This window comes from Dermacentor andersoni, chromosome 1 (genome assembly GCF_023375885.2).
Source record: "Dermacentor andersoni chromosome 1, qqDerAnde1_hic_scaffold, whole genome shotgun sequence".
NCBI classification, from domain to species: domain Eukaryota; kingdom Metazoa; phylum Arthropoda; class Arachnida; order Ixodida; family Ixodidae; genus Dermacentor; species Dermacentor andersoni.
The window spans coordinates 370,789,579-370,805,048 of NC_092814.1; the positions used below are offsets into that span (position 1 = coordinate 370,789,579).

The following is a 15,470-nucleotide window of genomic DNA, read 5'->3' on the forward strand; positions in this document are numbered from 1 at the left end:
TGTTTTATTTTGGGTTTGTTATTAGTAAAGTCTGTTTGCTGTGCTCGCCTGCGTCTCCCGACTCCATCTCTCCCAACGTCCCCACGGCCCCGAGATCCATGTGACACAAATTGGCGAGCCTACCAGGATAGAATCTGTACCAGGATACGTCCCAGGATAGAATCCTTACTAGGATACGTCCCAGGATAGGGTCCGTCCCAGGATATTTCCAGGATTCTATTTCGGCCCTGTCACTGATCTTGCTGGTTTAGAGATGGAGTGGGAACATTTGGCGGCGATAGCCAAAGATTTAAACATGTCGAAGGAAGAGACGATGAAGTTCTTCGAGTGTGCTCAAGAAGAAAAAGAAAAGGAACACGAACGAGCGCGCGTGGAACACGAACGGGCGCGCGAGCAACACGAACGAACGTGTGAAGAGCAGAAACGAGAAAAAGAAACTTTAGAATTGAAGATAAGATTAGCAGAGATGGGCATGGGCTCTCGTGAAGGCACGAGTACTCCCGGATCGGCGTCGTCCGACTCACCTGCTTCCAGGCCAAAACAGATTTGCCCTAGGAAATTGATGGCACCTTTCGATGAGCGGAGGGATGACCTAGATGCGTATTTGCATCAGTTCGAAAGAATAGCAATTGGGCAAGGCTGGGAGAGGAGCGAGTGGGCTAACGCCTTGAGTCTATGTTTAGTGGGCGAGGGTCTGAGTGTCTTTGGGCGTATGCCAGCCGAAGAGTCCTTAGACTATGACAAGGTCAAGAAAACTTTATTGCAAAGATTCAGGTTGACAGCAGAAAATGTTACGAGAGAAGTTTAGGTCTTGCAAACCTGAAGATTCAGAAACAGGCGAGCAGTTCGCGTGTCGGCTCACAAATTATTTTGAGAGGTGGATAGAGCTGTCCTAGACGGACAAAACAAATGAAGGGGTTCGCGACAAAGTCGTGGATGAGCAGTTTCTTGCCATATGTAGCAGCAATTTCGCGATATTCCTTAAAGGGACACTAAAGTGAAAAATTATTTCTTCTGCCTCAGTAAATTACCGTTCTACAACACCAAAAACACCACTCTTACAGCGATAAGACGTTTGGTAACCCAGAAACAGCGCAAGAACTAAATAAGGGTGGCGACGCCTACTTAAGTTCCCGCACCTGGCGGCTGTGACGTCTTGGATTCTGATGGCATCTTCTAGGGCCTACTAATTATATATAGCGGTACAGATTGACTACATTGTGTTCTAAAGGAACCAAATATTAAACATGGCAAGTTTCGGGAACCTTTCCTCATCCAACGCGGCCCAAATGCGAAAACATACTTTGCAATCCCTGACGTCACGCTGACGTACCGGCGCTGGGATTTCAGCGCAAAATTCAAATACTGATACTTGGACCTTCGTTTTCTCATCTAATATTGACGCGAAATAGGTTTGCACGTGTTGACACGGGACCCTTAAGGCGAGAACGACGAAGTTCGTGGTTGCGCGCGTGCTCTCCGAGGACCAGCCATCGCTAAAGGCAGACGTTTTTTCTCGATCTGTCGGTGCTAAACTGTTTTAGTTGTCATAGCTGGGTGACATTTCTGGTGAACGTGCTGGGTACGGTCGATGTTAAGATCTCCGGAGCATACCCCAGACCTGAGCCCGGCGAGTAGTTCAACCGAGCTTACCCCTGTGCACGTACGTGCCAGCCGACGCCTCCAGGGACTCCAGCCACAGCACGGTCTGCTACCTGAACGAACTAGAATGACGACCCAACCACCTCCTGCCACTCCTGCAGCATCGCACGTTGTCGTCAATCACATCCGGACGCCGAATCTGTTCCACGGAAGTGCTTCAGAGGACGCCGATGACTGGCTTGACCATTTTGACCGGGTTGCCAACCTCAACGACTAGAACCACGAGCGTAAGCTACGTTACGTGTACTTCGCTCTTGAAGATTCCGCGAAAACATGGTTTGAGAACCACGAGGCGACACTGACGTCATGGGAAGAATTTCGTAGGCAGTTCCTCAATGCCTTCGCCAGGGCGGACAGGAAGGAGAGAGCGGAGTTAGCGTTGGAGGCAAGAATTCAAGGCCCAAATGAGCGAGTGACTGCGTACGTAGAAGACATGAATCGGCTTTTCAGACGTGCGGACCCTTTGATGACTGAAACAAAGAAGGTGCGCCATCTCATGCGCGGCGTCAAAGAGGAAATCTTTGCTGGCCTAATTCGAAATCCGCCGACGACACTTGCAGAGTTCCATGACGAAGCCAGTACTATGGAAAAGGCCCTTCAACAGCGGGCCAGGCAAAACAACCGCGACGCCGTGATTTCAAGGGAGCTCTCTGCCGTTACCTTCGGTAACGACGTTGGCGCCTTGCGAGAACTCATCAGGGCTGTCGTCAAGGAGGAACTGCAGAAGATGCAGACGACCACTGCCCCTGTGGGACAACTTTCCATTGCGGAAATGGTGCGCGCCGAGGTCCGACAGGCCGTCCATGTTCCTGGACAGTACGAAGCACCACAGCAGGTACCGCACGCCGAAATGAGTTACGCTGAAGCAGTACGCCGTCCACCACCCTCAAGTGCGTGCAGCATGGTACACCCCACTCAACAAATGGACGTAAGCTTCAGGCCGCCTCGCAGCCCACCGCACATCGCCGAAGCAAGGACTAGGAAGAGCGACGTCTGGCGCACCACAGACTACAAACCCCTTTGTTTTCATTGTGGCGAAGCCGGGCACATCTACAGAATGTGTCCTTATCGTCATCTGGGGCTTCGTGGATTCTCGCCGAATGCACCTCGTCCACGACCTGGCGAGCGGCCGCCGGAAATAGAGAGTTTCGTCACAAATCGTCGCAATGATGATCAGCGATGGCCGGAGCCCCGTTCGTCGTCTCCTGCTCGTTACAGGTCACCATCACCAAGCCAAGCTTTTACTCGCGGCGCTCTGAGACGCCGCTCGCCTAGCCCGGCGGGTCGGGAAAACTGAGTTCAGCGACCTCCGTAGGTGAGGCCGCTGACGACGACCGTACGCAATATCCTCCACTACGCCGACAACGACGAAAACAGAACGACGCAGACGTACAGATGGAGTCGAACACCTTACGAGAGGTTGTAACGTCGAACATTCCCGTCACCATAGACGACGAAGAAATACCGGCGTTAATCGACACTGGAGCGGACACCTCAGTTCTGAGCATGGACCTTGCCTGCAAGCTGAAGAAAGTTTCTACCGAGTGGACAGGGTGGCAGATTCGAACTGCACGAGGCCATCTGCTAACCCCGGTAGGGAGATGCACAGCGCGAGTGAGCATTCGTGGGTTTACGTACCTCGGAGATTTTGTTATCCTCCCAAGCTGCTCGAGGGACCTAATTCTGGGAATGGACTTTCTGCAGGCTAATGGAGCTGTGATCAACTTACAAAAGTCGCGGGTAACGTTTTCGACGGCGCAGGCCTTAGCAGGGAGCAGCACTGACGACACGTATGTCAACGCCTTGAGGATTGTTGACGAGAACATCACGGTGCCGCCAAGGAGCAGCGTATTGACCCTCGTCACCTGCGACGCATTCGACGGCTATGAGGGTATTGCCGAGGCAAATATCCCGCTGCTGCTTGAAAAACACGTCTGCATCGCCCGGGGCCTTGTTCGAATACAGCATAAGTGCTCGCAAGTTTTGTTGACAAACTTCAGCCATAAGTATCAGCACGTCCCTCAAGGTACAGCTGTGGCATTCCTGAACGAAATTGCTGACTTCTCCGATATCGGCACGTTACAAGTGACTTCACCGGACGCAACAACTCACGCCAGCCTGAATACCCGCGTCCACATTAATGCTGACTTAGCAGATGTCCAGAAGGATCAGCTGCTGGGCCTACTGACAGAATTCTCCGGCTGTTTTTCCACGGAATCCAAAGTCCAGCGCACTTCCGTTACGCAACACCGGATAGTTACAGAGGAGTCGGCGCGGCCTGTTCGTCAGCATCCGTATCGCGTGTCACCTATGGAGCGGGAAGCGATTAAGCGTCAAGTTCAAGAAATGCTAAAGGATGACGTCATCCAGCCGTCGACAAGTCCGTGGGCATCGCCTGTCGTACTAGTAAAAAAGAAAAACACCACACTCCGCTTCTGCGTTGACTACAGACGGCTTAACCAAGTCACCAAACGCGACGTTTATCCCCTGCCGCGGAGCGATGACGCTTTGGACCGTCTGCGTCATGCTCAGTTCTTTACTTCGTTAGACCTAAAGTCAGGCTACTGGCAAATCGAAGTGGACGAGCGTGACCGTGAAAAAACCGCCTTCGTGACTCCCGATGGGCTGTACGAATTTAAAGTGCTGCCTTTCGGTCTCTGTTCCGCTCCTGCTACGTGCCAACGAATGATGGACACTGTACTCGTTGGACTAAAGTGGCAGACGTGTCTAGTGTACCTAGGCGACGTTGTTGTGTTTTCCAGCACGTTCGATGAACATCTCACCCGGCTACGAAGTGTTCTTACCGCAATACGCAAGGCCAACCTCACCATCAGGCCTGAAAAATGTTACTTTGGCTTCCAGGAACTCAAGTTTCTAGGCCACGTGGTCAGCTCCCAAGGAGTACGACCAGACCCAGAAAAACTCGCTGCCGTTGCAGAGTTTCCTCATCCTAAAGACAAAAAGTCTGTTCAGCGGTTCCTGGGCCTCTGCGCTTACTACCGTCGTTTCGTTGAAGGCTTCTCAAGGATTGCTGAACCGCTCACGAGACTGACGCGACAAGATGTGCCCTTTGCGTGGACGAAAGAACAAGAGCAGGCCTTCACCGAATTGCGTAAACGCCTTCAATCCACTCCAGTGCTGGCGCATTTTGATGACACCGCGGCAACTGAAATACACACCGACGCCAGCAACGTAGGACTCGGGGCCATTCTGGTTCAATGGCAAGATGGCGCAGAACGTGCAATTGCGTATGCCAGTCGTAGTCTGACAAAAGCAGAAGCTAATTATTCAACGATCGAAAAAGAATGCTTAGCAGTCGTGTGGGCCATTAGCAAGTTCCGACCCTACTTATACGGCCGGCCATTTCGAGCGATTAGTGATCACCACTCGCTCTGCTGGCTTGCCAATCTACGAGACCCGTCAGGTCGCCTCGCTCGTTGGAGCCTCCGCCTCCAGGAATACGACCTAACTGTTGTCTACAGATCCGGACATAAGCATAGCGACGCTGACTGCTTGTCACGTTCTCCTATTCCTTTGACATCCTCCGACTTGGAGCTAGATTTGCCGTTTCTTGGTGTCGTCGACGTGGTGCGCATGGCTGACTATCAACGTGCAGACTCTGAGCTGCTTCCAGTCATCCGATATCTCGAGGGAGCTGACGTTGTTGTCCCACGCCCACTTTCACGAGGATTGACGTCGTACTGCCTGCGAAACGATGTCCTGTATAAGAAAAATTTCGAGAACAGCCAGGAAACGTTCCTTCTCGTCGTTCCGGCGGCACTGCGCGAGGAAGTTTTACAGGCGTGTCACGACGATCGCTGTGCCGGCCACTTAGGCTTCGCGAGGACATTAGCGCGCATACGGCAAAAATACTATTGGCCACACCTATTTTCGTCGGTTCAGCGCTATGTGCGAACATGCCGTGACTGTCAGAGGCGTAAAGTTCCACCCGTCAAGCCTGCCGGCCTCCTTCAGCCTTTGGATCCGCCTCCGGCGCCGTTCCAGCAAGTGGGAATGGACCTTCTTGGGCCGTTCCCCACGTCCTCCTTGCAAAATAAGTGGGTAATCGTGGCAACTGACTATTTAACTCGCTATGCGGAGACGAAAGCTGTGCCGCGGGGAACTGCTGCTGAAGTCGCCAGCTTCTTCGTCCACAACATCGTGCTTCGCCACGGTGCACCCGCTGTACTCATTACTGACCGCGGTGCGGCGTTTACAGCGGAGTTATTGCAACAAGTCGTCACACTGACGCACACCGACCACCGAAAGACCACAGCCTATCATCCCCAAACTAACGCCTTAACAGAGCGCCTAAACAGAACATTAGCCGACATGCTCTCCATGTACATTGATGTGGAACACAAAACATGGGATGAAATTTTGCCATACGTCACGTTTGCTTACAATACCGCTGTGCAGGAGACCACCGAGTTTACACCATTCGAGCTTGTTTACGGACGTCGCGTTACAACCCCCTTAGACGCCATGCTCCCGGTAGACCACGGAACCACAAGGAATGACAACACTGAAGATTTCGTCGAGAAAGCCGAGGAAGCTCGCCAGCTTGCTCGGAATCGCATCCGCACCCAGCAGAATACCGACGCCTACCGTTACAACCGGACCCGACGGAATGTCCAGTACTTACCAGGTGACCGCGTGTGGGTGTGGACACCTATCCGACACCGCGGGCTCTCAGAGAAATTGTTGCGCCGCTACTTCGGCCCCTACGAAGTTGTACGCCGCCTCAGTGATGTGAACTACGAGGTGGTGCCTCAAACCTCTGATCCTGGCTCGAACCGACGCCGTCCCCGTGCTGAAGTCGTCCACGTAGTACGGATGAAGCCGTACTACGCACGCCAGGGCTAAGCAACCCTCACAAACCGCTTCAGCATTGTGTACATTCCTGTATGTTTTTTTCTGTCTTTTCATGTTGGCACTCTTGCCCATAGTGCGCGCCCGCTGCCCTTGAAGCGACCGGGCCGGTCGCTTTTGAGAGGGGAGCAATGACGCGAAATAGGTTTGCACGTGTTGACACGGGACCCTTAAGGCGAGAACGACGAAGTTCGTGGTTGCGCGCGTGCTCTCCGAGGACCAGCCATCGCTAAAGGCAGACGTTTTTTCTCGATCTGTCGGTGCTAAACTGTTTTAGTTGTCATAGCTGGGTGACAATATTCAAACTATTTTTTAAATGACTGCCTGCAGGGTTCTCAAACAATGCTTCATTAGTCTAAACTGATTTATTGTTTCGCTTTAGTGCCCCTTTAAGGAAAGAAAACTACAAACTGTCGAACAGGTGGCAGATCAAACGGATCAGTCCGTAGAGGCACAGGGATTGAAAAATTTAGGACAGAGCGACAATGATACCCACACGACAGCAGATGGAGAGATGAAGAACCAGGGGCAAATCAGTAGACGAAGGGAACCCCAGAGATGTTTTCTATGCAACCGGTTAGGTCATGTAGCGATGAACTGCCGAGTGAGAGATAATCGTCCCGAAACACTGGTGGTTTGCCAGTTGTGCCAAAAGAAAGGTCACAAGGTAGACGAATGCAGGACTAGGTCCATGGATAAGACGGCATGCTTCATGAGGTCAAGAGAGGACGGACAGAGAGAGCAGGACATGCCTGTATTGGAAGGCGAGGTACAAGGATGCAAAGTTAGTCTTGAGAGACACGGGAACCAATACCATTTTAGTGAGGAGGAGTCCAGTGCCAGCAGAAAGCATGACCGGGCACCTTAAACCAGTGATCTTGGTAGATAAGTCCGTTAAATATCTGCCAGAGGCACGGATTCAAATATCGACACCCTTTTTTACCGGGCTGGTCACAGCTAGATTTGTGGAGGACCCTCTTTATGATTTGATTGTGGGAAATGTACCTGGGGTGAAGAAGGCAGACGACCCAGACCCAAGTTGGAGGAGGAAAGGCAAGGACGTTGAAGAGAAAGAACACTCAGAAGCGCCAAAAGGGGAGATGAAAGAGGCAGATGTAGAAGCTGCAGTACAAAGACGAGCGAGCAATAGTAGTACCAAACCTCTGGAAGCAGTGCATGTTTCAGCCATTAAGGGACTAAATGTAACGGCTGTAGAATTTAAAGAGTTACAGAAGAAGGACGAATGAATACGAAAGTGTAAACTAAAGATAGGAGAACCGATGCGTAGGAAAAGGATTAGAACAGTAGTGGAGTTTGTAAAGAAGAATAACCTATTATACCGGAAGTGTACGTTTAGTTCAGGGCGGGAAGTACTACAGTTGATGATCCTGAAGGAGCTGAAGGACACAGTACTGAAGATAAGGCATGGTAGTGTAACCGCAGGTCACAAAGGAGTAAAGGATACATCAGAAAGGATCACGGAAGAGTTCTTTTGGATCAGGGTGCAGAGTGACGTGAAACGGTATGTGAAAGCGTGCGACTTATGCCAAAATATAGTGGCTAAGGGACGTGTAAAAAAGTATGAACAGAGGAAGCAGATAGGAAGGGGGAAGAACGAGCAGGAGGCTAGAGTTTTATTATTATTAATATTATTATTATTATTATTATTATTATTATTATTATTATTATTATTATTATTATTATTATTACTTTTCTGTTCCTTTGCTGTTACTACATTTCTGGATAATGAAGGCAGAGCTATTCGTCCTGCTAGGGCAAAGACTAAGAGGGAGCGGCGTCAGCACTACACCACGGATCAAAACGAAGGGGTTTATGCAGCTAGAATGTCCGATGGGCTGTCATCGTACGACAGAACCCCCAAATGCTATCGAATTACGTCTGTCTGATGAAGAGTCCGTTAATTTTATGACAGAGTGTTGTGAAGCAGACTTGTACGTGCTACTTAAAACGAAAGTAGCCCATTACAATTACAATTACTTCACTGAAAAATGTAATTGATTACAGTTACCAATTACTTGATTAAGTTACTTGAGAAACAGATAGTTCATCTTGAACAGTGTTCTAGGAATGCCAATCTTGAAATCCAAGGAGTGGTTAAGACAGTAAATGAAAGTGTTGTTGCCATATTGTCCACTATCGCACATGCTATTGAACAACCAATCAGTGAGTGCGATATCGAGACTTGCCATCGAGTCCCCACGCGTAATCCAGATAAAACTAACATTATCGTGCAATTCAAGTTCCGGTCGAAGCGCGACGTGACATTAAAGAAAGCGAGAAAAGCCCGGCTTACTAATGACAGCCTAGGACTTGGCAGCTCAAATCCTATGTATATGAGCATCTTTGTCCTACACTAAAGAGACTTCTCAGTATGGCTATCAGGCGTAAGAAGAACTGCCAGTGGAGATCCGTATGGGCCTGTAATGGAAGGATTTTTGCGAGTCAGTCAGACACTTCTAGCGCCATATCCATAACATGTGAAGACGACCTCAATAAGATAACACCGGTCTAATTAGTACCCCTCTTTCTGCATACAGTTTAAGCTTTCAAAATGCGCTACCACGATTTTGCGTTGCCCCATAAAATTCTTCCAGGTTCTTCTATGTACAGTTCTGTTTTGCATATTAACACATGCTCTGCTCTCGCTAAGCATGACCAGATTGCCTATCTCCTAGACGAATTCTCTTTTCAGTATAGTATTTTAATGCTTACTGAAACATGGTATTGTAAAGGGTGTGCAATGCTCCATCTTAATGGATACAAAAACTTTATCAATCGCAGTAGTCGTAGGGGCGGTGGCGTCGCTATTTATGTTAAAGCTTCTAAAGAATATGAGGTAATGTCATATTATACATGCATTACAAACGATTACGAAGTACTAATACTGAAACGAAACGCTGACGTCGTTACCGTCGTTTATCGCCCACCAAATGGGAATTTTGGGCACTTTATCAACTTTTTTCAAAACTTCTTGCAGCTTGTTTCCACAAATAGTCTGAAACTCGTTTGTGGTGGAGACTTTAATATAGATACCCTTGAAGCTAGCACCTACGTTCAAGATTTCAACAACACCATTTCTTCCACAGGCTTTGTGAATATAATCACTACGCCGACACGCATCACTGTACTAACTTCATCGACACTTGATTTGTTTATTAGCAACGCGGAAACTAGAGTCGCTGATGCAGGAACAATAGCCTCTGACATAAGTGACCAGTTCCCAATATTCATTATTTTCTCCCCCCCCCCCAAAGTTCATAAAGATAGTCGAAGGGACGCAATCACAGTGCAGTATGTATCAGACGATGCTTTACTTTTATTTAAGCGTGATATCAGTGCTCAGGATTGGTCTTTTCTATTCGGAATAAAAAACGTGAATGATGCATATTCGAAGTTCATTGAAAATTTTCAGCAAATATACGCTATACATTTTCCTTTTACAACTTTCAAACCATCAAAAAGAATAAGAAAACCTTGGGTCACTCCTGCCCATAGGAAAGCTATTAATAAGAAAAATCGATTATTTCGCACCTTTTTACGTACAAGAGCACCGTCTGACTTGAAAGATTTTAAAACTTTCAGAAATTAACATAAGACCGAGCTTAGGTCGGCAAAGTTAGGATATTATCAGCGGTTGTTTTCTGATATAAAGAAACAGCAACCTGACGCCGCATGGAAAATGCTAAATAGGCTTCTCAGTCGCGAAAGTAAAACGGAAACGCCCTCAAAGTTAATGCACAATAACCATGAAATAGTTGGTCAGGCGCTTGTTGATCATTTTAATCAAGCGTTTCTAATACACGCCCTTCCAGATAGTAACCTACAGGTTATCAGACCGTCAAGCAATTGCCCTGCTGAGAGCTTTTCTCAGCATGATATAAGTGAAGCTGAAGTTTATCGAACATTTCTAGGTCTAAAGAACAGCAAGGCTTTAGATATAGATAACCTACAAATAAAGCCCATAAAATATGTTATCGAATGCATTACACCTGTGCTCGCCCACATATTCAATCTCGCTATCCAATGAGGTCAAATTCCTGGCGCACTGAAACGATCCAAGGTAACAGTCATTTACAAAGGGGGCAATAAAAATGAGACAAAAAATTATAGGCCAATATCTGTGATACCAATTTTTTCTAAACGCTTAGAAAAGATATTCTTTTCTCGGCTAACTTCTTTGACAAAATAAATCTTCTTTCCGACGCGCAGTTTGGTTTTAGAAAAAGACGCTCTACTGAAGCAGCTTTATTAACTCTTAAAGAAAGTGTGCTACAGAACATTAAAAATTAACATATAGCTCTCGGTCTTTTCGTAGATTACAATAGGGTATTCGATTCACTTAACCATAACATACTTATACTAAAACTCTCAGACTACGGGGTTAGTGGTAAGCAGCTCGAACTATTCCTTTCGTACTTAGCCAACTGGACTCAGTGTGTGTACGTTGGTAATTACCATTCCTCTCCCCTTCATATAAAATGTGGTGTGCCCCAAGGCAGTATATTAGGCCTTCTTTTGTTTAACGTATATATAAACGGTATTGTCCGTATTGACACAAACTCAAAATTTATCATATATGCCGATGATAGCACTATCCTACTCTCCGGAACTGACGAAGCCGATCTAGCGTTAAGATGTAATAAGCTCGTATTTTGGTCAAATTCTAACTGCCTCAAAATTAACCCAGCTAAAACCAAGGTACTTTTCTTCCATGCAAAAAATAAAGTCATTGATTTAGACCAGGATATGTACTGCGACGGGCACAGGATTGAAATCGTCAATGAATATAAAATTCTCGGAGTAACATTTAGCTCAAATCTCACATGGGATTGGCATGTTGACAACTTATGCAAAAAACTTTCAATGACCACCGGAGCTCTATCGCGTTGCCGTGCAATTTTCCCAGTGGAAGCAAAAACCGAATATATTTTGCATTGTTTGCTTCCCATATTAATTACTGTAGTATCGTATGGTTGACCACTACACAAAGGAATATTACAAAAGAACGTTGTTCGCAATATCGCAAATATTGATTATTTAGCTCCCACAGAAAATTATTTTAGGTTGTATAACATTATAAAGATGCAACATATGTATGAATTTCATGTTTTGCATTCATTCTTTGTGTCTTCACCCACTTTTAAAAACTTTGTTAACACAATAGCACTGCTTCAGCAATATACCAATGTTCGTACACGTTGTCTTGACTTTTGGATAATACCACGTTTCCGCACTTTTTACAAACTGCAGTGCTTTAAATATAATATTCCGTTAATCCTCAATAAATACAAAGATATAGCGAAGCCCACACTAGCATTACTTCATCAGCTCTTTGTTTTTAAAAAAAATCTTACCTACCAATATTGTCGTGAAGCTACATACATTAATAATTCCTTTTTTTAACAGAAGCTAAATCCTCCTGTGTCTGCTTGTATTTCACATTGTAGTGTTTTAGAATGTAATATCTTTTCCTGATGTATTATATGTGTTTGTGTGTATGCATATGTGAATTCATATATATATAGTAGACAAAGAGGAATTCTTCAGGCTACGTTTCAAACGTAAAGAACTTGAGTGGTGCTACAAAGTAAACGGAACAAGTATTTAATTTCAACAGTTTCGATCGGTGGACTGATGAAGATCAGGGTTTACAAATGTATATATATATATATATATATATATATATATATATATATATATATGTAATTTTCCCCTTTTTTTCATTATATCCGACTTTTTTATATATATATTTTTCTTCAGTATATAAGCATTGTTTTTTTTTTCATTTCTAGCAATATATCTAGTATTGCGTATTCTTATAGTGTATTCTTATTCTGGTGAACTGTTATGTTCTTGTTTAACGGTTCGACATTCACGTCGAGGTCAAGCCCTGCCTCGAATCTGGTGCCCGGGCCTCTGTCAAGTTGCATACTGCAGCTTTTAGCCCTGTCAACCACAAACCTTCTTTTGGAAAAATAAAGAATTTGAATTTGAATTGCCACCCCACGTAGGTAACTCAGGAGTTACTCGAATGCAATAGATTATTTTTACGTTACGTTCCTCCGAAACTGTTATTAACTAAGCACAGATAGAGGAAAGAGAACCAGCGGGCTCGGCACTCTCAGGGAGTCCTCTGCAGCTCTTCACACATCGCTTATGTTCACTGACAACTGCTTTCCAAAAAAATGTAATCAGTGTTCTGTCGTTTTTGTTGCGAAGACATCAGCAACGACACTAAAAGCTCGCTTGGTGCGCGCGCTGGAGCGAAGCCCGGGGCTCTAACCTAAACGGATCTTGCTAACGTGTACGGTTACTCAGCATCTGGACCCTCTGTGAAGCACAGCGTTTCACTGTTGCTGATAATTGGACAAGACGCCCTCGCTTGGGCTAGTGAAAATTTGAGAAAATCGTCCGCATTTGACTTCCTAGCATTAATGCGGCCATCGCCAATCGAGACGTACCAGCACTTGCTCCATTCGCCGGCCATCATCTGGCACGGCACTGAGTTGAGAAAATAATTATTGAGCTCCAGGGCTTGCCTGTCTGAAAATCTGCGAGGATGCTTCGTGGCCCGATCTCGGGCGTTCTACTGCAGTTGCCGACGAATTCAGGTACTCAAAGCTGCGTGACCTCTTACAGCTTGCCTCGTCAACAACGTAACTAGTTGCATGTAGTTTGTTACTGAAAAAAAAAAGTACTTGACTTGTAGTGAGTCTTTCCGAGCTAACAATCTCATCCCAAAATTACAATGTTACCAAAAATGTTAACGGATGACATGTAATTTGTTATGTGCAAGTCTGTGTGAACATGTACATTACGCACGAGCATATGTAGAACGCCTATCTTGTTAGTTTTTCTTCGCTGTTTTTATTTTTAGATTTAGCGTTTTCATCAGGACCAGTATGTTTGAATCTCTGCTGTGTGTGTAGGCGTCTAACATGGGGAAAGGGGTAGCCTTGATTTCTTAAATATGTATTTGAGTAGCCCTCTCTAACGTCGCCTATTTTCAAATTTGCCTACAGCTATGAAACATCTACAGAAAACCGTACGGTGCATATATTGCTAAAAGGATAATTAAGAACTAAGCCTCTGAGATGCTAAATTCTCGTACTTTTGGCATAGCACAATGACCGAGTGTTAAAATGTCAAGACAACTATTGCAGCTTTCGCAAACATGTTTGCTTCTTTACAGGGCGAAGGAAACCTTGATTTCTACTCTATGCGGGAATTTGAAGGTACCGACACGACGTCCTCGAAGCCTACTGTTCTTTTTACCGATCTGGAGCCTTGGATGTACTACATGGCAAGCCTCGAAGGTTGCCTTGGAAAAAACTGTAGCGCTGCAGTGAACACTACATTCAGAACACCACCAAAACGTAAGCACACAAATTTTAAAACACACCTCAAGTGGAAATATACATTGCTGAAAAGCACACATGTACGAATGTGTTATGCATGATGCATGTATGCTAAGAAAGCTGTTTATAGTAGGAAAAATTCCGAGAATTGTTATGAACCAGTGTATTGTAGCTTGCTACTAAGCGTCGGCTTAAGGGTGCGGGTAAAAAGACTGAAAAGAAAACGATTGGTCAAAATAATTCTGTTAGAAACTGTCATCAAGCCGTTTACATTATAAACGTCCAATTGCATTTAACACAAACGTGTGTGACAATGACAAGACCGCGACGAAGACGAAGCTGGCGTGTCGATGACGGTGATGAAATGGGCGGATGGACGGTCACGCCACCTGGGAGCCTAGCGCAACGCCCCAAGGCCCGTTCGCCAATCCAAGAAAACCGTGGAAAGCTCTCAAAAAAAAAAAAAAGAAAGCATTCGCTTAAAAAGATCTGGCAGCACTTTCTTTAGAGTTTTTCATCGAGTTCGCTACATCACACAAAAGCCACAATGTACTCCACGGCCTGACGAGCAGAGTATTTCGCCCATTGGACCCAAACCAGCTATTGCATTCAATCGCCAGCGGCACGAATGTGACACTAAAGGTGGCATAATGCTACTTCTTGCGTCCCGCGATGAAAATATACGGGATGAAAGCTACAATACGTGCCGATTACAATTTATACACTGACAGTTGTGATAATAAATGCGGCGTATCGTTTCGTACAAAAGGAAAGTAGCCTTTGGGGGCATGTTCCTAAAAGGATACTTTTGCATGGAAGATATAACTAGGCCCGTGAAAAAAAAGGCACTATTGCTTATATCACTGCTTCCTACACGCTCACTGCCATTGTGCGAAGCGCTCATCCAATGTTATATAAGCAGAATTTCAGTAAACCTAAATCACTTAAACGGAATTGCCACCTAAACGGAACAACAACCTTTAGATTGGTTGGCTTTGTGTTCGGCTAACGCAAGAAAACTTTCCCTACTCGGAATGAAATTTTTGAATTTCTTTCTAAACGCAACAGAAGCAAGCTGTAAAGGATTTTTTTTTTAAAGAGGCAGGATCTGAAATCATTTTTCTTGGCGTAACCTCTCTTTTTTGTATTCACGAAGCCCTCCTTAAAAAGGGTGGCAAAGACTCAAAGAGGCACAAATCTGACAGATGTTTAATGCACGTCCTGTACTACGTGGAACTCCTCACAACACCTCCACTCGCCTCATATAGGCGACCGAAATAAGGACAACCGAAATTTTTCGGGCGCCTCATAGCGCACGGCTCGATAATTTGGACTGTGTCTGCACGAGCACTTGTTATTCTGCCGCCGACAAGAGCAGTAAGAGCTATGCTTTTGCTTTGTCATGCCGCCAGCGCTTCCTCGAAATGGAAACTAGCGAAGTCTCGTCAATCCAGCAGCCGCCGACGAAGCCCAGAACACGAGACAAATTAGCTGCTGCATTTGATTCCTTACGCTTAACACATCTCACAGTGGTACGAGGGTGCATGTCATATAGTG

General features: G+C 46.0%; 1 protein-coding gene across 2 annotated transcripts in view; it reads left to right on the forward strand.

The window, feature by feature from the left end:
• LOC126516673 (uncharacterized) overlaps positions 1-15,470 on the forward strand; it is a 69,279-nt gene that overhangs the window by 14,599 nt on the left and 39,210 nt on the right. For both annotated transcript variants that reach the window (XM_072285978.1, XM_055063848.2), the window contains exon 4: positions 13,748-13,931. In XM_072285978.1, coding sequence (XP_072142079.1) covers positions 13,775-13,931 — 157 coding nt within the window. In that variant the 5' untranslated portion in view covers positions 13,748-13,774. The remainder of the gene's footprint in view (positions 1-13,747; positions 13,932-15,470) is intronic.